Source organism: Myodes glareolus, chromosome 27 (genome assembly GCF_982192425.1).
Source record: "Myodes glareolus chromosome 27, mMyoGla1.1, whole genome shotgun sequence".
Taxonomy (NCBI): domain Eukaryota; kingdom Metazoa; phylum Chordata; class Mammalia; order Rodentia; family Cricetidae; genus Myodes; species Myodes glareolus.
The window spans coordinates 1,635,619-1,658,228 of NC_142052.1; the positions used below are offsets into that span (position 1 = coordinate 1,635,619).

Here is a 22,610-nt window from a genome sequence, read left to right on the forward strand (position 1 = left end):
GGCAGAGTCCTATGAGACAGGGTTTCAATGCAGCCCTGGCTGTCCTGAAACTCACTCTGTAGACCAGGCTGCCCCCAAACTCACAGGGGTGTGCCTGCCTCTGCCTCCCGAGTGCCAGGATTAAAGGCGTGCGCCACCATAACTGACTTAATATTTTTTTTTAAAAAAAATCCTGCAGGGTCAAAAGCCCTTAGCTGTGTGGTGTGATGTGTTTCATGTGAACTAAATTCTGTAGCTGCGTTTGTGATTGCTTGTCACTGGGTTTTACCTTTATGGTGAATCTGTTTTTCTTTTGTTCCAGCTCCCACGGAAGCCAGTGCTCAATTTCACCTCGGTAAGTGTGTAAGGATCTGACGACATCAGCTTAGTGCTCGGTCACCCGCCCACTTCTGGCACAGGCTGTAGAGTGAAAACCCCCAGCTCCCTGGCTCTCTGACCTTCACTGGGGTCACCTAGACTCAGGTTCGGAGGATGCTGGAGCTAATGGCCTCCCAGCCACTGCCCTGCCCCTCAAGGACTTCCTTATGTCAGCGCCCTCACTCTTAGAGTTCAGTGCCACCCTATGGCAGAGTGTCCAACAGCTAAGTTTCTCCAGAGCTCCCGCCCATCACATCAGAGTGCAGAGGCGGGAGCCATAAGTGTGGACACACTGGGGTCATTTTAAATTTAAGATTTCTGCTCGAATTCTTAGGTTGAAAGGGACAATTGTTCAGCTATTCCTTCTGGCATTGGAGGAAGCTGTTAAGTGATTACCTACTTTAAAAAAAGGAAGCCATGATTTCCTAACAGTACCGTGAACTCGGTGACCCCAACTCTTCAAGGCAAGGTGATGCGATGGTTAAAGGCACAGATTCTGGAGCCAAACTGGGTATTTTCATCTAATTGTCGCCACTTGCTTTAAGTTACGACATTGATCAAGGAATTTGTCTAAGCCCACATGTAAAAGAATCAATAACAATATCTACCTCACTGGGTTGGTATGTGTAAATGAAATTTCAAATTATTTAGTAAAAGGTATCATATTATCTGGTGATGAATGAATACCAAATGTGTTTCTGTATTCACTGAAGCTAACCTATGGTGGGGATTGTCTCTAGAAAACAATTAACCATTAAGAGTTAAATTTGTCATGTTGTGTCAGTGAAGACTTATTATAAAGCAGTTTCCTACTCTCTGTAGTTTGATATGAGTGAGAGGAATCGCCTTCACACATCCCAGTCCTTCCTGGCGTCTCTTACCATGGGGCCTGAGTTAGGTCCATTGCTTGCCTCTTGGGCTTTGCCTTTCAACCTACAAACCCAATTAATTTCTTTTTCTCTTTGGAAAATCTGCCTTGAGAAGCTCTGCTTTTATGTAATGCTACAGCTTGGGGCTCCTCTTTGGCAGCTGAACGTAACTGCTTAGAAGCATTCCTTCTGGCAGCCGCGACAGGCTGGTGGCCCACAGTGGCGCAGCGAAGTCGTGGCCAAGCTGTGACCTGAGAGAGCTGTACCCCGTAGGCACGTCCCACTCTGCATCCACACGCTGGGAGGGATCATTAACTCACCCCTGCTCAAAGCCTATCACTGGGTCCTCTCCTCCCTGCCCTCGTGCCTCAGGCTCTGAGGAGGAGCTACCGGAACTCCTAAGTACATGCTGGTTTGCTGGTTTCCATAGCTTCATTATAGGCTTGCCTGCTGGCATACCTGGTATTCAAGGGGTGCAAACTGCCATAGGTAGGATGTCACCAAAGAGAATTTGAAATTATCTTCCCTGATATTTGGAAGAGATTTTAATTACCCAGTGAGTTCAGAGAATTGTGTGACTGAGTCCCTAAAAGCAGAAAATAACAACTTTGAAAAGTATAAAAATTGTTAAAGGTCTCTGTTAGTCACATGGTATGATTTTAATTTTTCTGAAAAGTAGCTCAGTCAAACAAAATGATAAGGAAAGGACACAGGGGCTTTATATTACCCAAACTTCCCACACAAGCCTCCCAAATCCAACGAGAATGTTGTTAGAGCAGTGATTACCTTCTCCCTTCTCACTATGAGCACACTGACATCGTAGCTGGCCATGAAATCATTTTGCCCCACCTTCTTTTCAAAGCAAGCAGGCACTCTACAGTGTGTGAAGATGTTCTTTGGCATGCTCAAAATCCTGATGCTTAAAAACAGGCGTGGAATACCATTGCAAGGTGGAGCTGCTGGATTTTCCTCCATGGCTGGTGTCCCCGCATTCTCCCTGACTTTTAAATTGGCTCTATAGTTACACATGTGCTTTAGTTATATGTGCAGAGAGTATTTTTCTGTGTAATTCCGGTGGTTCAGCTAAGTTAGCAATTCAGAGCTTACTAAATGAATAATGAATGAGTATGAGGAATTCTAAAATCAAGCCAGGGCAACAGGGCCGACCGGAAGGACGAGAGGAAATGGGTCGGAAAACTCCATGGTAGCTGTGTGGGCTGCAGTAAACAGAATACTCCATTCCATTCCTCCATGCCTCAGTGAGCAGAGCAGTTCTGCCGAGGCTGTGGCTCGGTAGACGTGATGTGGATCAGGACACTGGCCCTCCTGTATGTGACCACTCTGTAGCTTCAAGTCTAAACACTAAACAGCAAAGTCTTCACCCTCCGCATTTAGGGACAGAGCAGTCACAACCACCTGCTTATATAGCTGACAGTTTTAATGTAAAATACGACTGTTCTTCCTAGACGCAGCTTGTGACACCCACAGGTAATCCCTCCATCGTGTAACGCTTCTCTCAATGCTCTCTTCCTCTCTTAGCCGAAATGCACAGTGACACTGTGATCCTACGGGACGACTTTGACTCCTACCATCAACTGGAATTAAATCCCAACATATGGTAAGTTACAGGAATGTGCTGCCTTTTGACCAGAGAAAGGATGCTGAGTTTGTTCCATGAAAACGTTTTCTCTCTGAAGGATCTGTTACTGAAAATTCACCTGCTTTTGAGTACTATGTATTGATGAAAATGGTTAATGGTGGAATTAACTATCTACCAGCTACCCTGCCATTAGGGTCTTCTTTAAAATTGGGTGGAGGTGTTCTTCAAATCTCTCGGTGCTTAGATGGATACTTAGTTTTATAAGATTTTCATATTCCATTCTAATTTACTTTTCTGTTGCTTAGTAAATACTGTGATCAGAAGGAAGTTGGAGTTTATTTAAGCTGACCTTCCAGGTTCGTCACTGAGGGGACTCAGGTCAGGAACCTGGGAGTGGGGCCTGAAGCAGAGACCTTGGAGGAACACTGCTCACAGTCTTGCTGCCATGTTTGTGTTCAGGTGCTTCATACAGTGAGGCCAGCTGCCTAGGGATGGTGCTTTCCACAGTGGGCTGGGCTGCGTACATCAGTTCGTCATCAAAAATGCCCACAGGACAGGCCAATCCTTCAGCGAAGGTTCCCTCTTTCCACGTGTGTCAAGTTGACAAGATCAGCCATCTTAGCCATATAGAACATCATGCTAGAATGTATTTAATAGTTACTGCTGAGTGGCAGAAGGAAAATGTCTCATGTGTAATGACAAATGGCTTCATCATAAATTGAAATAATCTCTCCTATTCGCTCTCCTCATTACCCGATTTTCTTTAGAAGGCTTTTAAGTATAAATTCCATGCAATTTTGAGGGCAACAAGATAATGAACTCAGAGTCAGTCTTTAGAAATCTTTGTATATAGCTTGAAATCTAAATGCGTTGGCCGTAGATTACAGTTTTGCTGACCTTAGAATAGGCCTGTGAATCAGACCTTTTGGGAAAATGATCTGAATTTTGGGCTTTTTGTAATAGGTATATGATTGTGCAGGAAAAGAAGAGTTTAAAAAATGCTAAACTTCGAACCTGGAATGAAAACCCAAGCAATAGCAATACTCAAGATCAGAAAGCAAATGATCCCATTACCCTTGATTGTCAGCGTATGAGGTCACTCTTTTTCTAATTTTTGCTGTTTAAACAAATATTTTAGTGGCATAATCAGTTAGCATATTGTACGCACACAAATATTTAGCCGAAATTGTTTAAGTAGGTTTTTTTTTTGGTTAGAAATTACATATCTCTTGAGTAGTTAATAGCATGGGACCCAGAAGAGGAATGAAGTCCCAGCAGGATTCTCTTGGAGAAAGTGGCCCCCAGACTGAAACCTGAAGATGGCAGACAGACAGACAGACAGACAGAGCACTGGGGCTCTAGCAGTAGCAAGCGGTCCTTTACATTTTCTCTAGAAACATATATTAGTCTGGATGGTGTTAAATACAATAGAATTTACTAACCCAGACAGACTCATAGTGTCCTGTAATTTACATATTTAAGAAAACAATGAATCACCGGACTATCCTTCTCTGGGAAAAATCCAAATATAAATGTCTTGAAATAAATAGAAGTTTGTTTTAAGAAAAGGCAAACAACAACAACAACAAAATATTCAGGAGCCATGTCTGACCGGAAAAGTTCTTCCTTTTCCCTTGACGTCTGTCGTTTTGCGTTCCGTGGATATAGACGTTAACGGATGATTGGGTGATTTCAGGAAAGTTCATCTCTGTCAGGCTGACTCATCACCTCCAGTTTTCCGGACAAATACAAAATGTGACTTTTATGGGATTCAAAATCTGTTGTTGTGTTTTTAAATCAATGAAATGTGATTGATTTTTACTTCAGCTATTTCCATGATTGATTGGGTATGATCTTTCCTGGTCAAAATTATGGATTTTGTGTCCCATTTGCTTATGCTATGATTTTTCCATTCTTTTGGACACTTCCCCTTTTAACCTTACAGCACCAGCGCTGCTGCTGGACGTGATTCTGAGCGCGTTTGCTGCCTGCTTGCCTATGACAGCCCTTTCACTTCGTTCCTTTAAGACTTTCTTTCTCCTCCTCCCCTTCCTTCCTTCCTCCCTTTCTTTCTTCCTTCTTTCTTTTTTTCTTTTTTTTTTTTTAAAGAAAACATAGACTATGACTCTCCTAATTGAGAAGGCGTTTTGTTAAATTAGAATTGACACAGCCTCAGATCAGGGCAGTATGGTTTAACTTCCAAACGTGTAGCTTGCTAACTTGGGCACCCTGAGGAAAATAAAGAGCTCTCTTCTTTCTGTGACCCCCATTTTTTGCAGCAAAAATGAGGCCTTGAGACGTGAGTGCTGCTACCACACCTAAGCATGACAGGTGTCCAGGAAAGTTCGTTCTTCTCCTAATTCATATTCCTCCCTTTTCCCTCTCTTTCTCCCTCCTTCCTTTCTTTCCTCCCCTCCACTCCTTTTTGCCTCGCTTTCCTTCCTCTTTCCATCTGCCATATTCTTCCCACTCTCCCACACTGCTTCCCTCCTTCCTGTGATGGTATTTATACAATGGGCTAGATTTCTTCTAAACCCAGACACGAGTCTTAAAATTGATCTTGATCCATTTACATGATGCTTCAGTCTTTGGATCACGTTTGTATAAAAAAAAAATCCGATTAAGTTTGCCTGCATTGCATTCTCTGTGAATGCAGTAAAAATGGATACGCAGACTCACACGGAAGGGCAAAGAGCGTTGTCGGGTAGCCAGGACCCCTTAAACACGAACATAAACTCCATCAGCTCATAACGAACACCCAGTAAATTCAGATATTCTAGTGTGTGTCTGTGTCTATGTATACATGTCGTGAGAGTTTATACGTGTGTGAAGGTCAGGACGGCCTTGAACGTTGGTCCTCGCTTTCTGTCTTGTTTGAGGCAGGCTCTCTGTGGTTCTCTGAGGAATGTATCAGTGTCTTACCTGTGAGCTTCAACAGGTTATCCCGTTTCCTCTTATCTTACTGGAGAAATGTTGTGAAAACAGACCTGCACTGCTGTGCCCTGCTTTAGATGGGTCCTGGGGATTCGAACTCAGGTCCTCATGTTTGCTGGACAAGTGTTGTATGCACTGTGTCATCTCTACAGCTTAATATTTTAATTGGTATTTTAATATTAATTTTTAATACCAGTTTAATATTTTTAAGAAAGTGACGAAGCCTCACCTTGGCTGGAAACCGTCTGGACAGTTTTCTCTCTCCTGCTGTCTGTTTCCACGTTTGTAATGATTGTAGCTGGGTGACCACAAGGCAAGGGTCATCATCCACGCCACCTCTGTGTCTCTGCGCCCGTGCCGCATACCACCAGAGAGGGGCAGGGTGCTGCTGTGGCACTTAGGGCCACATTCCCACAGCTAAACACCTCACCAAACAATCCTCCTGAAAAGAGAGATGTGACACTTGCACCAGTGTGGTCCCCACGTGGGTCTAGAGCCTCCGTGAGCCTCGTTCGGTTTATAATTCCTGTGGACAACCATAGGAATTCAGGGGGAAAGTCAGAAATAAACCACATTTTAGCTGTGTAATTCGCATGGACGATGAGTAAAAGGAAAAATGGTCAGGCAGTGAAGGGGAGCACCTTTAATCTCAGCACTCAGGAGGCAGAGGCAGGCGGATTTCTGTGAGTTCCAGAACAGTCTGATGTGCAGAGTGAGTTCCAGGGCAGGCTCTAAAGATACAAAGAAACCCTGTCTCGCAAAAGTGAAAAAGAGACAAAAAGAAACGAAAAAGAAAAAAGTAGAAATGAAGAAATCAGTTATAGCTGTTTAGTTTAAGATCCATTTTAAAAGCTCAGTCATTCACTTATTCGTTCCTGTTCATTTCTTCTAATGTCCATTTCTCGTTCTACTTTATGCAGCTTTTACTCTCCTGGTTGTTGCCTTATTACAGATAACTACACAGGAAATACAAAAAATAAAAAATGGCATTCCTATGGTCATGGTTAAAGCAGTAGCGGCATGTTTCCGCCAGGGTTTGGCGGGCAAAGGTGTTGGAATCAAGGAACATTTTGTACGCGGACGCAGTAGTGAAGGAACTCTGTGCTGAGCGGTTTAAAGATTTGACTTCAAAAATGATCACTTTGTTTAGTGAGAAGATCAATGAATGAAAGAATATAAACAATAAGGCCTTTCCCTTTCTAATAGAATTATATTCTCTTCCCCTGGAGCTGCTAGCTGTGGTGGTGGTTCCTCTGTCCTTCTAGAAATTATTTATATAAACACAAATGTAGTAACAAATTTCATTCGCAAGCTTGGATAGTAGGACGTCGCAGCTTCCTTTATTTTTCCGTAGCCCCCTTAATTGTTTTCCTTTTCACCCATTACACCTTAATTGGATTCAATTCCGGTTTGCCCTCTCCCTTTTCTCTAGATCTTAGCTAGGTTTCAGGAGTCGTATTAGTGCGATGGCATGTGGTAAGTCATCCCTAAGTCATCCCCCCTCCTCCGCAACCCCTTCCCGGTGCCCAGACGTGTTCCTGTCGATGCCCTCCAAATCTTCCATGACCAACTCTAGTCCTTGACAACTCCAAGCCCACAGAGACCCTTTGTTCCTGTCCTCATTGCTCTGCCAGGGCAGTTGCTGCTTCTGTTCCTGCTCCCTGCGTCTTGACTAGGGGAGAGGAGGCCGAAGAGCAGCATTCCTGCACTCAGCTATGCCAGCCAGGCTTGTGGCTGTTGTCCTTCCTCCCCCTGGGATGCACGGCTTCTTTGTCCCTGACTTTCTGTCGGCCGTCTATCTCTTCCCTGCTCCACCCGCTACTGTTTACTTCGTTTGAGAGTTAAGTTAGGAACAAAGACATCAAGCAGGCAATAGAGTAGTTCTCAGACTTGAGAGACACTCATCTGCCTTGGCCTGGGTGGTGGACCGCACGCAGGCCTACTTCTGAAGGACAGCAACGTCCTCAACAATTCTCAAGTGTCACTGAGCCTGCCTGGCTGTGAGGGGGTACGGATGGAGCAACAGGAGCCCATTAATGCTGCTGACAGCTCAGTCAGCAACTGTGCTCAGTACAGCTGCATCGCTGGTGATAGAGGATCCACAGTGCTCTCCCCATGCAGAAAAACCCTTTGAGCCCTGTCCCCACAAAAAGGGTGGCAATCTCATATGACTACATTTACATTTAGAGGCAGATTAGAAGCCACAAATCTGAAGGGCTGTGGATTAGCTCAGAGGTAAGGCATTTGCTTAGCACGCACAAGGGTTTAGATCTGAATCCCTGTATCTCCAGAAACCACAAGTATGCTTCTTCTCGTTAACACGTCACGTGGGTAATTACGACTTCGCATTGATAGTATAGGTTCCTTTTTATGAACTGAACTAATGTGACATCATCATTATGAAGCAATAATAATCTTGAGAAAGTATATGAGGCGTTGATGTGCTTATTTGTCAAAATAGAGACATATGCATTTCAGTTCTATAAATGTATCCCAATTAAAAAAATCACCAAGCTTTGGGAAAATGGCTCAGCAAGTAACATTGACTGTCATGCAAGCCTTGGGACCTGCATTTCCTCTCTGGAACCCACGTCGGGCTGAAGAAAGTGACCGCAGACTCATTTCTACGCTGACACTGTGGCATGCACACCTACACACGATAATAATAGAATAAGAACAGAAGAAAGCAAAAGAAAAGCAATAAAGTATATTTCTAATTTACAGTGGGAGAGAAAGGAGGAGAGGGAGGAAGAGAGGAAGGGAAACAAGAATAAATGAATTTTTAAAAATGATTAAGTAGAGTTTGAAGTGTCTTTGTCCCCCTAGGCAATTTGAAGTCGAGGAGGAATCTTTGTTTTGCCAAAGGTGTCCCTTTGATGCTTATTTTCCGGAGATTGCAGAAGGCATCTGAGACTGTAACATCCCGGATGCTCTGGCGGGAAGTCCAGAGCGACTAAATATCACGATGATAGATGGCGGCCAGGGGACAGCAGATGCTTCCCCTCCCGCACAGCGACAGGACAATAATAACAGCAGAACGTGTCCTGTAGCCTGATAGGGGCAGGAACTGCTTCCCAGGGAAGCCTCTTCGCTAAGTGTGTCGTGATACACAGGGATGCGGGGCATCTGGGAGAAAGACATGGTTGTCTCAAACCCTACTGGGTGAGAAGGCCTCTGTCGGCTGTTACAGTTCAGAAAACTCCAAAATCTACAGCGAGAAGACCACAGAGTCTGCCATGTCTGCCTTCTCTTGAAACCGCTAATTTGTCAAAGCGATTAGTATCAGAACAAAACAATGATGATTTGGTATAGTATTGTACTTTTCACCGAGAGAATCGTTGAAGAAAGAATCTGAAGCCCTGGTCTTAGTCTAGTGGAAACGGCATCACCAGGCAACGTAGCTTCCACTCGATATGTGGTTGAACCACTTCGTAGTTCACCAGCGTGTCGGAGACCCCGTCGCTCTGTAAATAACAGGACAAGAGGTCTTTGCCCCTCGGTGAGCAGGCATGAGCACTACAGTATAAGTGGGATTTCAAGATAATCAGAAAAGGAGGGGAGAAATTGGGTGAAATTATCTTGTTTGGGTTTGCTTGACAGAGTTTGTGGCCGTGAGGTCGGGAGACAGCGGAGCTTGTCGGGGAGAATAAACCTTATGCGTAGCTTTTACAGAGTAGGTCACTCAGAGAGATTGAGAACAGGTAAGAAAAGGGGTTGAGAGAGTATTCTGTGTTGACAGACCCTTGTCGGAACCACTGTTGTACTTTAGTGTTGAAGAATTAAAATTTTGCTTTCGGGTACCTGCGGTGGAGTCTGCTCTTGTATGAATCTTTGACACTTTTTCCTGCTGTTTCCTCTCTTGTTTATTCCCCATTGTTTCCATTAGTAACCGTTCCCTTGTGCTACAGAACTTCTCTGTCTCCTCTTTTACATCTAATCCTTCTCCTTATTATTTTTTACCGTGATGTAATTGCTCAGGGGACAGTCTTCATCTTCAGTAGAAAGGTGAACCCGGAGGTACCCACTAATGCAAGAGGGTTTAAATCTGAGACTATTGCTTCCTCCTCTCATCCGTGTTTGAGATGACAGCCAACACGAGCTCACTCAATGGAATTAAACGTCAAGCACATTCGAAACAAGCGAGAAAACGTTTCTCCGAGCAGTGTGCCGCCGAATTCGCCATAGGAGGAAATGGGAACGCCGTGTGCAGGGGTAGCGGTTCACAGAGTTATTTTTAACCTATTTGTCACCGTGCCTGTTAATGAAGGAGAGATCAGATTTTCAAGTCCCTAGTGAAATCGGAAGACTTCTCTTGCCTTCCACAGAGAGAAGTAACGAGAAAGAATGAGCTATAAATGGAGTTTGTCATTTTCACATTGAGGGGTGTTAGCTCCTTAGGAAAAAAAGGCATGACATGCTTGAAGGTGAGATTTTTCTTAGAGAGTGAAGATCCCCTGCTGTTGTTCTAAAACCATTATCTATTTACAAAGAGAACAGAGTTTTTTGAAATTTAAAAAACTTGATTATTAATTACTTCACAATGGTTGCATAAATAACTCCCAAATACATGGCCATGCTTTCTTTAGTACAAAACATCGCTTTGTTACAAAATGAAGTTGCCTGGTGGTACATGATGGTAATTCCAGTACCTGGGAGGCTGAAGTGAGAGGATTGCCATGTGTTCAAGATCAGTCCAGCCTAGTGAGTACTCGACTCACTAGAGAGACATGGCAAGACCCTGTCTCAAAAAAAAAAAATACAGCAAAATAAAATATGGCCGAAGGCTATAGAGGCCTGAGAAGACCTAGGATCTCCGGATCTGAGGAGCTCAGCTGACTGCTTAGCAGCCCACGGCCTGTGGACTCCCATTCACACTGGTTTGTCCGAGGGCCTTGATTTGTTTTTTTTGTTTGTTTGCTTGTTTGTTTTGTTTTGTTTTAATTGTTTTTATTGAACTATATATTTTTCTCCTCTCCCCTCACCTTCTACCCTCTCCCATGATCCCCATGCTCCAATTTACTCAGGAGATCTTTTTCTACTTCCCATGTAGATTAGATCTATGTATGTCTCTCTTAGGGTCCTCGTTGTTGTCTAGGTTCTCTGGGATTGTGAATTGTAGGCTGGTTTTTCTTTGCTTTATATATAAAAGTCCTTTATGAGTAAGTACCTGTGATATTTGTCTTTCTGGGTCTGGGTTTCCTCACTCAGTGTTTTCTAGATCCACCCATTTGCTGGCAAATTCCAAGATGTCATCATTTTTTTCTGCTGTATAAGTACTCCATAGTGTAACTGTACCACCTTTTATTTATCCAAGGAGCATTTGGGCTGTTCAAAGTTCTGGCTATGACAAACAAAGCTGCTATGAACATAGTTGAGCACATGTCCTTGTGGTATGATTGAGTATTCTTTGGGTATATATCCAAAAGTGGTATTGCTGAGTCTTGAGGTAGGTTGTTTCCTAATTGTCTGAGAAATCACCATGCTGATATCCAAAGGGCCTGAAGCAGCTTACATTCCCACCAGCAATGGAGGAGTGTTCCCTTTTCCCCACAGCCTCTCCAGCATAAGTTGTCATCAGTGTTTTTGGTCTTGGAAGGGCCTTGATTTGTAAATCACACATCAGCTTCTCCCAACATAATGTAATCTACACTGGGGCAGAGACACATTATCTTTGGATCAAAAGGTTATAAGAATAATTTTCTTTTTCGAGTTTTAAAACACTTTTTATGAACAAGACCAATATTAGAATTATTTTAATATCTCTGTATGAAAATGCTGGTGAAGAGACAGTTCTGGCTCATTGAATAGCTCACTGCTTCTTGTGGGGCAGAGTGAGGACTGACCTCTTGAGAAGTAATAAATTATGGATAGATAATGCGGTGTCCTAGGTCTCGGGGGCAAAGGTCATGCATCTCAAATGAGAATCTGATGATTAGTGTTTGTCGGTGACTCTCCAGGTGGCTACCTCGTTTCAGAAGTATGCCTGACTAAAGGCTTCTTGGTTTCACTCTGATCTGATGGAAGAATGAGTCATGTTGCCTGACAGCTCAAGGAAATAATACTGCAATTATTTATTTATTGTCATCGGGATGATGTCACCACCGACCATTCATAAATCTTCAGTTGTGAAAAAGAACTCAATGTCCTCATTAATCCTCCCCCTCTCTCCTGTGTCCCAAGGGCCTGCTGATCACTGCAGTGTGTGGGTCTCTGTCTCCAGAGCCACATGGTGCTCCTGATCCTCCTGGCTCTGTTGGCATACCTAAAAATTTTAAAATCAGAATAAATGATATAATGATATACTTAGAAGTGTGTTCCCTACTCAAATACACATCATATAAAATTCTTTGTTTCAAGATAAAAAACATAAAAACCTAAGTAGTACATTTGTTTAAAAAGATAGAAAATAGCAAACTTAGATGCTACAGGGTTGATTTTAGGGACAGCAAAACCCCAGTCCAAGAACTTTCTTCATTTTTCATCATCATGGTTTGAGCCTACGTGTTTTATTGAACAACATTCATAGGATCGTTTTATATGTTTGACAGCAAATGAAAGAAGTGAGAAGAGGGAAGAAGGAAATGAAAATAGGATGTAAAATAGATTTTGGTTAGTTATCCAAGGATAACTAAAGCAGCCAAACTTAATTCTTACGTACACCAGCCCTGTGAATTCACTCATGAATTTTTTTCCATGAAATCCATTTCGTTCATCTTATTTTTATTAGTGAAACCAAATCTTAAAAAAGATAATAACTTTAAGAATAGTCATTACAGAATTTCAAAGTAAGCTATGGCAGAAAAATGGCAATCCTTTGCAACACACAGTCCTTCCACAGATATGGAGTTCTTGTCTCTTCCTGCTGCGTTCAGGGTCGACCTGGATTCTGGTCCTATTTATTCTGGTGCTGTTTATCAAATACAGGGGTAATGAGATGCAGTGATGTCGCAGGTCCCCACTAACCTGATGATCTGTGAACTCCGGTAATAGAGGACGCTCATGTGGAACCTAACCATGCAATAATTAGGCCCACAGAGGGCTTCATAAATGCCACTCACACATCATCTTTGAAAATTACATGCATTTCCATTAAGATGTGTTTTAATCATATTGTTCTTGATGGGTATATTTTGACATGAACAGTTCCTATAATGTACCATGGTATCTGTTAAATTCTTATGGACAGCTTTCTCAAGCTGGGGAAATAGGAAGAAGGAGAATGTTTCTTGAATCAGAGAAACATTCCATATTTTTGCCATTAGGTAGAGTGAAAATTCATTTCTAATCCTTAGCCTGGGAGGTCACATTCCTTTTTAAATTGAGAAACAAAAGCCTATTTAACTGGGGTTATGTAAAACTTCCTCCTTCCCACACATCTGGAAGACTGGGCTGCCGAACCCTACAAAGCCTGATTTTCCACAGAAGGAGCTCAGAGGAAGAAGCCCAATTATGAGGCCATAGATTCAAATGTCACAGCAAACAGCACCTTCCATTCCCCTCTGTGAGCCCCAGTGAAGTTGGGATACTCGTCACCAAATCTAACCCCAGTTCCTGGAAACATGAAATGCTCGACAAAAGAAGAATAAAATTCTAGGCATCTAGAGGGTTTTAGTTTTTGAGAAAGGAGGTTAGAAGGCGAAAACACTTGAGAATTGTTCTGAAATCTTTAGTTAGCCAGGAATGATTCTCGATTTTATGTGGTTATTTACGTCTGTAGAATTTTAAAATCCATCTTGTCGTTCAGACACATCACAATTATCTTCTGAGAAACTCGAGTTTTCCCTTGTTCTCTTCTGTCTGGTTTCCCTCAGAATGGCTCCCTCATCTTGAATGATGGCTTTTCTTGCCCTTTGTGGTAACTTCTCATGTGGAGTGATACAATGTTTATCTTCTTGATAGAAAAGGAATGTTAGAAAGGTCCTGTGATACATTCACGATCAGGAATTTCACACTGACTGGCTGCACAGGGTGGTTAAAACAATTAGGGAAAGAGACCCCACTGCCAGTGAAACAAGGGAATTTAAGGCGTTAGGGTTGAAGAAGTTATGCAGAAGGACCACGGCAATAGTCTGAGCTCAGAAACCAGACTCGAGACGCCTGAAATGCCACTCAGGTGAAGCAGACCACATCAAGTAGGGGGAACAAGAATTAAATAATCCCACACCAGCTCCAAACAGGGTATACTAGGTTTTTCTTTATTAAAAGGGAGACTCATGGAACAGGAATGGGGCTCCAACATCCAGGTGTGGAGAGTGGGAAAAGAGGTCCGAGCAGGCTGGACCGCAGCTTTTTGGTACCCAAAGCCAAGCCTCAACCTGGTCCAGCCTCTCAAAGGTCATTGGCTAAGGGTGGTTCCCTATCACCCAGGGATACAGTTTTGGACTTTTTCTTTGTGTGTATGCCCTTCCTTGACCCCCTATCCTTAAAAATATATATTCTATTATGATTTCAACCAGATTCTAAGCTGTCATTTCTGGTGGTCTGGCTTGTCATCTCCAAATGTCCCTGCAGCCATAGAACATCGTTTTCAGTGTAGTCATTGCCTCAGTTCGTGCTGCCCAATGAGATAGGCACTCGTCACATAAGTCTGCTGAGCATTTGAAATACAGCTAGTCGGAATTAAGAAATGAATTACAACTTGGGGGCTACTATAAAAAAGAGACTATCAAATATGCCATTAATAATTTTTATGTTAATTACATGTGAAAATATAATTTGGATATACTTAAGACAAATAAAACATCTTGAAAATTAATTCATTTGTTTCTTTAGGTTAGGCCTTTTTGTTTGTTTTCTAACTTTTCCATGCTGGGAATTGAGTCTAGGACCTTGAACTTGCCAGGCAGATGCCCAACTTCCAAGCTACCTTCTCTTTGTAATGTAGCTATTAGAAAGTTGAAAAGTATATTCATTTATTTACTTATGAGGGTAGAGAGGCACAATGTGGCATGCACGTGGAGAAAAAGGACAAGTTGCGTGAACAGGTTCTCTCCTTCCAACGTGTAGATCCCAGGGATCACACCCAGGCTTGGTGGTAGGAGCCTTTCCCATCTGAGCCCTCTGGCCTGCAAACTGGAACTCAACTGTATGGCTCCTGTGTCTTACTTGAGTTACATAGTAGCCCTCGTGTTTTGGATCCTCCAGTCCATCATCCGCACAGAGATTTCTCTGAAAATTGAATTTGTCTCATGGCTTTGACTTTGGAAACAGAATAGTGGGAGTCTAAACATAGCTCTGGACATTGCTAGTTATGTTTCCTTGGGTGATAGTGTCTCTAAATTCTAGTTTTAATATCTCTAAATAAAAGTTAAAAAATTAGAGGACAATAGTTTTATGTGAGTGAGGGTTTGTTTATGGACTTCCTAACATGGTACTTCTCAGCCACCCTGTCAGTGTTTTATGAAATCCTCTACTGTCTAAGCCTGCAATGTGGCATCTTTCTGTGTGTACCAATATGATTCACTGAAGTAACAGTGAATTCAGTTTATGAATTCAGTTTATGAATCATGAGTTGAGTTCTGCGGATTCTATTCCCTACAGACATTGGTGTTTCTTCCTTGCTTAGTTTCTAGTAGAACCAGTTCAGAGGCTACCTTCTTCAGAAACTCTTACTCGTCCAGTTTTGATGGGGTCCCGCCACAGTCAGTATACATACCTTTCCTTATAGCATGTTAACTGCGGAAGAAGGAACATTGTATCAGTCCGCCATTGTATTGCTAAAGCTAAGCACAGTGTGTTAAAGTCAGGACCTCTAAGTCCTGTATCTGGTGGTATTAAACAGAAGACTGCAGTGATGATAAACGCATAAACACCACTTGCAGCTCAGAGAAAGGTTAGACCTGACCACCTAGAGGGATAGGCATTCAGGGAAAATTAAAATAAATTGTGTTGACAAACGCAGTCAGATTGTGAGAAAATCAAGCAAAGGATATTTAAAAGACTTTGGCAGGAAGCCCACTGATTTTTCCCATCAATCCTTGGGGGAAGCCTTCGTTCCTCCAGGTAGCAACCGTGTGAGTGACAGCTGGCACTTTTTAGCCCCTCCTCCCCGTTATTCTGCGAAGTAGAACCAGTCCTCCCAAAACCTTCACACCAATTCTCTAAGTCCTGGCTGTTAAGCTGTCTACATTAGCATTGTCTTTGAACAATATAGTAATATGCAGATTCTGCCCGTTACCTACTTAATCAAGACCATAGAGGAGGAGGTCTGCAATGCTTGCTGTATCAGTAGTATTTTCCTTCTATGTGACTGATTAAGAAGTCCTGGTGAACACATAGAGCTAAAATGGTTGCTACAGAAATCCAGGTGCCCAGCCTCAGATTCATATGAATAATGATAATTTCAGAGATGGTTCTAGAGCAGTGGTTCTCAGCCCTGAGGGGGTCACCGGAGTCACCTAAGACCATCAGGAATATCAGATGTTTATATTACAATTAGTTACAGTAGCAAAATTGCAGTTATGAACTAGCAACAAAGTAATTTCTGGTTGGGGGTCAACACAACATGAACAGATTAGGGTCCTTGAAAAGTCCCATAAAAGACTATCAGTCACATATGCAATGAGCAAGAGTGTTTATTAATAATAATATTTAAAAAAAAACTGCCAATACATTGGCATGGCAATAGCCGGAGAGACTTGAAGGCCCCCTTTTTAAGCAGGGTTAGGGGAATTCTAGGGAGGAGAGATTGGTCTGGGGGTTGATTGGTGCGGGGGAGGGGGGAGATGGGTCTGAGGGCTGATTGGTGCGGGGCCTGGCGAGATCAGTCTGGGGGCTGATAGGTGCAGGGGGGGGGTAGGGGAGAGGGGTCAGTCTGGGGGCTGATTGGTGCGGGGAGAGCAGGGGAGATCAATCTGGGGGCTGATTGGTGCGGGGTGGGCAAGAGAGATCAGTCTGGGGGCTGATTGGTGCGGGGGGGAGGGGGAGGGATCAGTCTAGGGGCTGATTGGTAGGTGATTCTAGAAGTTAGGGACTTTCCAGCAGCAGGGTAGGGCAAGTTATCTTAGCTAGCAGAAGGCTGCGGTGCCCGCTGATTGTTGCCCCTGAGTTGTGATTTTCCTGAGAACTGCTTACTCGGCTCCAGCCTGTTCGAGTAAACTGAAACTAAGGTCTGGTCTCTGAGAGAGCTACTAGCATGGCCTGCCTTGGCCCTTGTGTGGCTTCCTGGTCCTCTCAGTGGAACGATGCATTAAGAAAGTTGGAAGCTGCTGGCCTAGAACTGATAGCAGATAGCTATTATGAGTTTTGAATATTTTCTTATTTTTTTTCTGTCAAGTTTGATGTTTCTCTCAAGCTATTTCGTAATGACAAAGAGTAAATAGTCCTCATCTGTCACTAATATTAAAGAGGCCCATTAATTCTGTATCAGTGAAAATATTTCAATATTTAAAAATGTACTTTATACATATGGATGTTTTGTCTGGATGTTGTCTGTGCACAACGTGTGTACCAGGTGACCGTAGAAGTCAAAAGGCAGCATCAGATCCCCTGGGATTAGAGACCTCAAGCTGCCATGGGGTGCTCCTAACAGCTGCATTATCTCTCCAGCCCCTCACCCAACCTAATTTTTATGCTATTTTTTAATTAGACAAATAATAGGAAGAAATTCATATAGCTTACTCTGTACCAGGGAGAATAGAGTCAGATATACCAGGTTTTTTTTTTTTTAGTTACTAAGAAGGGTAGAAATTCACAATAGATTAATAGTGGTAATCATTTCATTAATAATAATAAGGTGCTACCTCATGCATAATGTGCCAAGCAGTATTATGAGATTTTTTTTATTTTAGGACTTCTGACCTTAAGAATAGTTCTACTTATGAAATTGTATTACGTTCGGTTATTCATTTACCCAGTATTTATTAATGCTACATAGGGTAAATGAACATGCCGAAAATGAATACACGTTTGGTTCCTTGCCAAAGCCATTGTCTTCCTTCTAATGTCACAGACATGTTATCAGACTCTCGTAGCACAGGAATAAGAAACGATTCCAACTTCCTGCTAAGATGTATGATACGATGAACTACACCGTATGCAAATCCTTATTAGAAATTCTTCTTCTTTGAAAAAACAACAAAGACAGTTGGCGTTGCTGATGTTCTGGTGGGAGCACAGCTGGAAAGACTGGTACCGCCGCGATTTGCTGATGGTAACACGGGTCAGACGTACTTAGACTTGTTTGCCAAGTCTACACTTCCTGGGCTTCTGCCTCTTGCCCTCAGGGGCTGCACCAGCTCTCTTCACACTCTGTCTCCTGTCTGGATGGGAGTTGCTGCCCCCTCCCTGAAAGCATAAACAACAGAAAGGAGTAACACAGTGGTCTGCCAAGCAAAGGGCAGAGTGCCCTTTCCACTGAGTTTGGCGCCTGGAATGTGGAGGTCTTTGAAACTATTCTTTTGGCATCAAATAAAGCATTCGTGCGGTTTGAGGACCAGATGGGGGAAATAGCTTTCTTCCTACATGTTAGCTGTGTGATGTCTGTCGGTGGCAATGGCCTAGCGAGGAGCATTAGAATGTTACTGAACATATTTCAAATGCCGTCCATTTTACTAGACATGAAAAAATACACTTTGAGCCTGTCTTACATTTTTATTACCTCAGTGTACAGTAATAAAATAGAGGATTAGATTCTTTTCAAGGTTAACGTAAGTCAGCATAAGTCCAAAACTTACCGGTATTAGAACCTGTGTGTATTCTTTAGTCATATGTAGATTACATTTGATTCCATTATGTGTAGCACAGTGGGATGTAAAAATGTATGTTTTCCTGAGAATAGTGATTTAAAGCAGTTATACTGGCCATACCACGAACTTATATTTGTGAGGCACATTTCCATTTTAGAGGTGTAGATTTTTAGCTTATTAGGTAATTGGATGTTGCTTTATTTTTACACTTGTATTGGGCCTATTGGGCTTCCATATCTTATATGCAACTGTTTGTTCCACCATATTCCAGTCGTAAGGCCTCCTATTTTTCCGCAACTATTTCTGTCAGCTTCTAGACACTGTCTAGAAGTCTTTAGATGTCACACAGTTAATTGTCACGATGGTTAGTTGAGGCTTGGGTCAGACTGTTATCTTCATTTTATTCATGAGGCAATTGAAACTTTAAGGAATTTCCTACCACGACAAGTTATTAAAAGACCTAAGATTTAATCCTAAGCCTTTCTGGCTTTGTGTTTTCTGAACCTCGTCAGAATCCACTGTACCATGACTGTCTACTACACAGGGACCATTTGAGCCAAGTAGCAATAAGTATCATGTGTTTCCTTATTGGAGCACAAAACCAACCTGTGCTGTTTAGTTCTCGGACTGAGGTTACGTTCTGTGTCCCTGCAGGGCTGAATGCAGCAACTGTGAGATTGGAGAGCAGTGTGGTACCATCATGCATGGCAATGCCGTGACCTTCTGTGAGCCATATGGTCCTCGGGAGCTGGTGAGTATGTGCTGCTGAGGTCCATCCTTTCATTACGGTGCTTACTCTGATTTTGTCAACACAAGTTTCTCTTACACTCTAGGAGTTCAGATGAAAATTTGAAGTATTGTTTGTACTATTATTAATGTCTCAAAATTGAGGTGGTGGTTTTATGATCATTTCTAAATATAAACATGACAGCTCTGTGATAAAACTGGCAGCATCAGTTTGTCTCACTAAACATGATTCATCACTATAATTACATGTGTGAAATACAGATGTGATTATGTATATCACATGTACACAATACATGTCATGTTTAAACGCATGTGACTAAGTTCTTATGTGAAGCCTTGCTCTTATCCTTACCATTTTTTTCTCTTTCCAAGTCAAGAGTTTCTTATGACTTTAAACTTTGGTTCCTAACAACAGATAAACTCCAATGGATATCTTTTTTAAAGAATGTACTGAATGAGTAGGTTTGCTTTTAATGTAATTCATGCCAAGCGACCCCAGGGTCACTCTCATTTAATTACCATGTTAGCCTTTGCTAGAGAAGGTAAATTGTGGGATTATACGTGCAATGAGCAGGCTAAATTAAAATCAGTGCAACCACTCCCATGAGCATACGGCTCGTGGGCCTTTTGTTTTGTCTTCCTTTCTGACGTGATGACTGCATTCATTTTACATCCCCGAAAAGGACATCTACAAGAGCTAGCTCCAGGACAGGCTCCAAAGCTACAGAGAAACCCTGTCTCGTAAAACCAAAACCAAAACAAAAACAGAAAACCAAAAACAACAACAACAAAAAAGGACATCAAAGCCTTGTGACACAAGGTCCTGCTGGCTCAGCCCTCGGCTTCTGGCATGTTTCTTGTGCTGCCTGGCAGGGGCCTGGCTGCTCTGCTCCCAACAGCCCCTTCTCCTCCGTACACATCTTCCTGTTCACCCTATGTCACATGGTGCGTTTCAAAGTCACTAACTTCAAAAGTGGCTGAAAAGATTAGCTTCCGTAGCAAAGAGGGGAGAAAGCCCTACGTATATGAGTAACTAAAAGATTTAGTTGTCGAGATGTGGAAGCTAGTTAACTTTGTTCTGCTTGAATATCCATTCTGTGGTAATAGATATATTTAACCTGTTGAGGATATGAGTTTCAGAACATGAATGAACTGAGTTTTCAGTGGGAACTAGACCACAAACAAAATTAATTAGGTGCAAATTAAAGTAATAGGTGCTTATAATTCAAGTCTCACAGGGTGTTATACCACTGCAGACTCTAGTAGTGAAATGCTCTCTGAAAAAAAATAAAATCAATTTGCTAGTACTCTTTAAATAATATACCGTGATTGAATTAATTATCTATAAACCCTAAAATAAAATTAATTTTATCATGGTTTATTGAGCTGAGCATAGCTGCCTGTTTGAGGAGATGCTCCATTCAGTAATATTCCTGAGAACACAGTCAATGGGAAATAAAAGTGTCTTGTGATGTAATGCCAGAATTCATATTTCCATAAATTCCCATAGTCAGTGAAAGCCACACGATCGTTTCTCTGTAGTCCAGTCTGTTTGGTATTAGGTTCGGACCCCGGCTGGCTAGTGTGGAGGTATAGATGTGAGACCATCTTCACTCACTTACCACCCCGTCACCTCAGCACGAGGCAGAGCGACCGAGGGATGGGGAGCTGGGGCCAGCCTGGGACTCGCAGCAAGAGCCTGTCTCCCAGTGTCTACATAGTAATAATCTTGTAAGATATGAGAGTGGCCTGCAGTTTGTATTCCCATCATAAGTATTTCTGGAAAATGAGCGTGTTCTGTAGGTCCGAAGAGATAGAATTCACAGGAATAATGTTCATTTAACTTTCAGTCAGTTATATTCTGTGCCAGCCCCCTAGAGGCCAAAGAATGTGGGGTACCCATGCTGCCTTCATAGAAAGCAGGCCAACCAAATGGAAAGTGAGAGATTCAGTTGCCAGTTAATATTGTATTTCCAAAATCTCGAGCATTCTTATGGAACCCCAAAACTGAATCCAATCGAAGCTGTTGTCCATGACAACTGATGAAAGTTACAAGCCCTGAAACACCACTTATTACACAATAGGCCTGCTTAGTTTTCATAATCTAAGTTTTCATAATCTAAGTTTTCATAATCTAAGTTTCTATAAATTTGTGAAGTGAAGAACCACAAGCCAAGAGTCTTTGTCAGTTAAGGCATTCGCTTTGGATCTACTTAAAAAGACACGTGCGTTCCCGAAGTCCTAACCTGGGGTCTGGATCTGAGGTCCTAGGGCTGGGTCAGGCTGCCCTAACCGAACAGGACCACGGCAGCGGAGACACAGGAGGTGGAAAATCAGGGATGGCATTTGGTTCAATGCGACTAACACAGGCGAGATGGCCAGTGTCCTAAGACCTGCCTTCTGGGGCTGGCAATGGCGCCAGGACCCTACAGGAGATTGCAGTGCGGTGTACCTGGTCGCCCTAGGTGACTGTAGTCTGGGTCATCTTGATCTCAGGTCTGGTGGTGTGGGCCCCACTAGCTCCAAAGGAGCTGTTAATGTCTTCCTGCTCACTCCAGCCTCTGGATTACAGATAAGACCCTTCACGCCAGTGCTTTCAGAGAGCTCCTGGGATTGAACTTGGGTCTTCATGCCTGCACCACAAAGACTGTATTAGCCTCGCGTATCTCCAAGGCCCTCTTGTTATTTTTTATAGAATTCACTATAATTCTCAGAATTTCACTAATCTTAGGGCCGTAGTAATGAATTGAGCATCAGACATCATAGGAGTCCTCAGCCTCCCTTGTGAAGGAAAAACAAATAGAATCAATGACTAATCAAAAGCCATGGTCACCTTGTTAGCCTCTGAAACTAAGCAGTGTGCCATGCATAACTTGCTGCCCAGTAGCAGAGGTCACAGCTGTGTGACATGGCAGGACAAGTGACCCAGCACCATTTATTATACCACCAGGAAAAGTACCGAGGATGCTCTAAGATGCTCTGTGTACTTGCAATAGCAATAACCATAGTACTTCTAATTTATATTTTAAAGAAACAGTTTCATGATTCATCTGGGAATCTATTCAGTTCCATAAAATCATTCAATTTATGTGAAATTAAAAGAAAATTTCTCTGTTGGTCGTGTGCCTCTTTGGATTTTAATATGAAATTATCTGGATGAACACCCATGAGGGAAGCTAGTTAAACCTACTTTAAAAGCTATGGGGGGAACGCAGATTGCTTTTCCAAGTATTTGATTGTTGGTATTTCTCTGATATCTCTGCTGGGAAGAAAACAGATAGGAGTCTGAGGAAGACAGGAGCCTGAGGTCTGGACATGTCAGCTAGAATTCCCTTTGTCAGGCCACAGCGCTGATTCGAGTTTGTTATACAGTAGGATCTTGTACTGACTCTGGCTGAAGGGACGATAAAATGTCCC

General features: G+C 42.6%; 1 protein-coding gene across 2 annotated transcripts in view; it reads left to right on the forward strand.

Annotated features, from left to right (window-relative positions):
- The window catches only part of Reln (reelin), a 433,437-nt gene that overhangs the window by 198,962 nt on the left and 211,865 nt on the right, over positions 1-22,610 (forward strand). For both annotated transcript variants that reach the window (XM_087902405.1, XM_087902404.1), the window contains exons 5-7: positions 302-334; positions 2,766-2,844; positions 19,101-19,197. In XM_087902405.1, the coding sequence (XP_087758531.1) occupies positions 302-334; positions 2,766-2,844; positions 19,101-19,197 (209 nt within the window). The remainder of the gene's footprint in view (positions 1-301; positions 335-2,765; positions 2,845-19,100; positions 19,198-22,610) is intronic.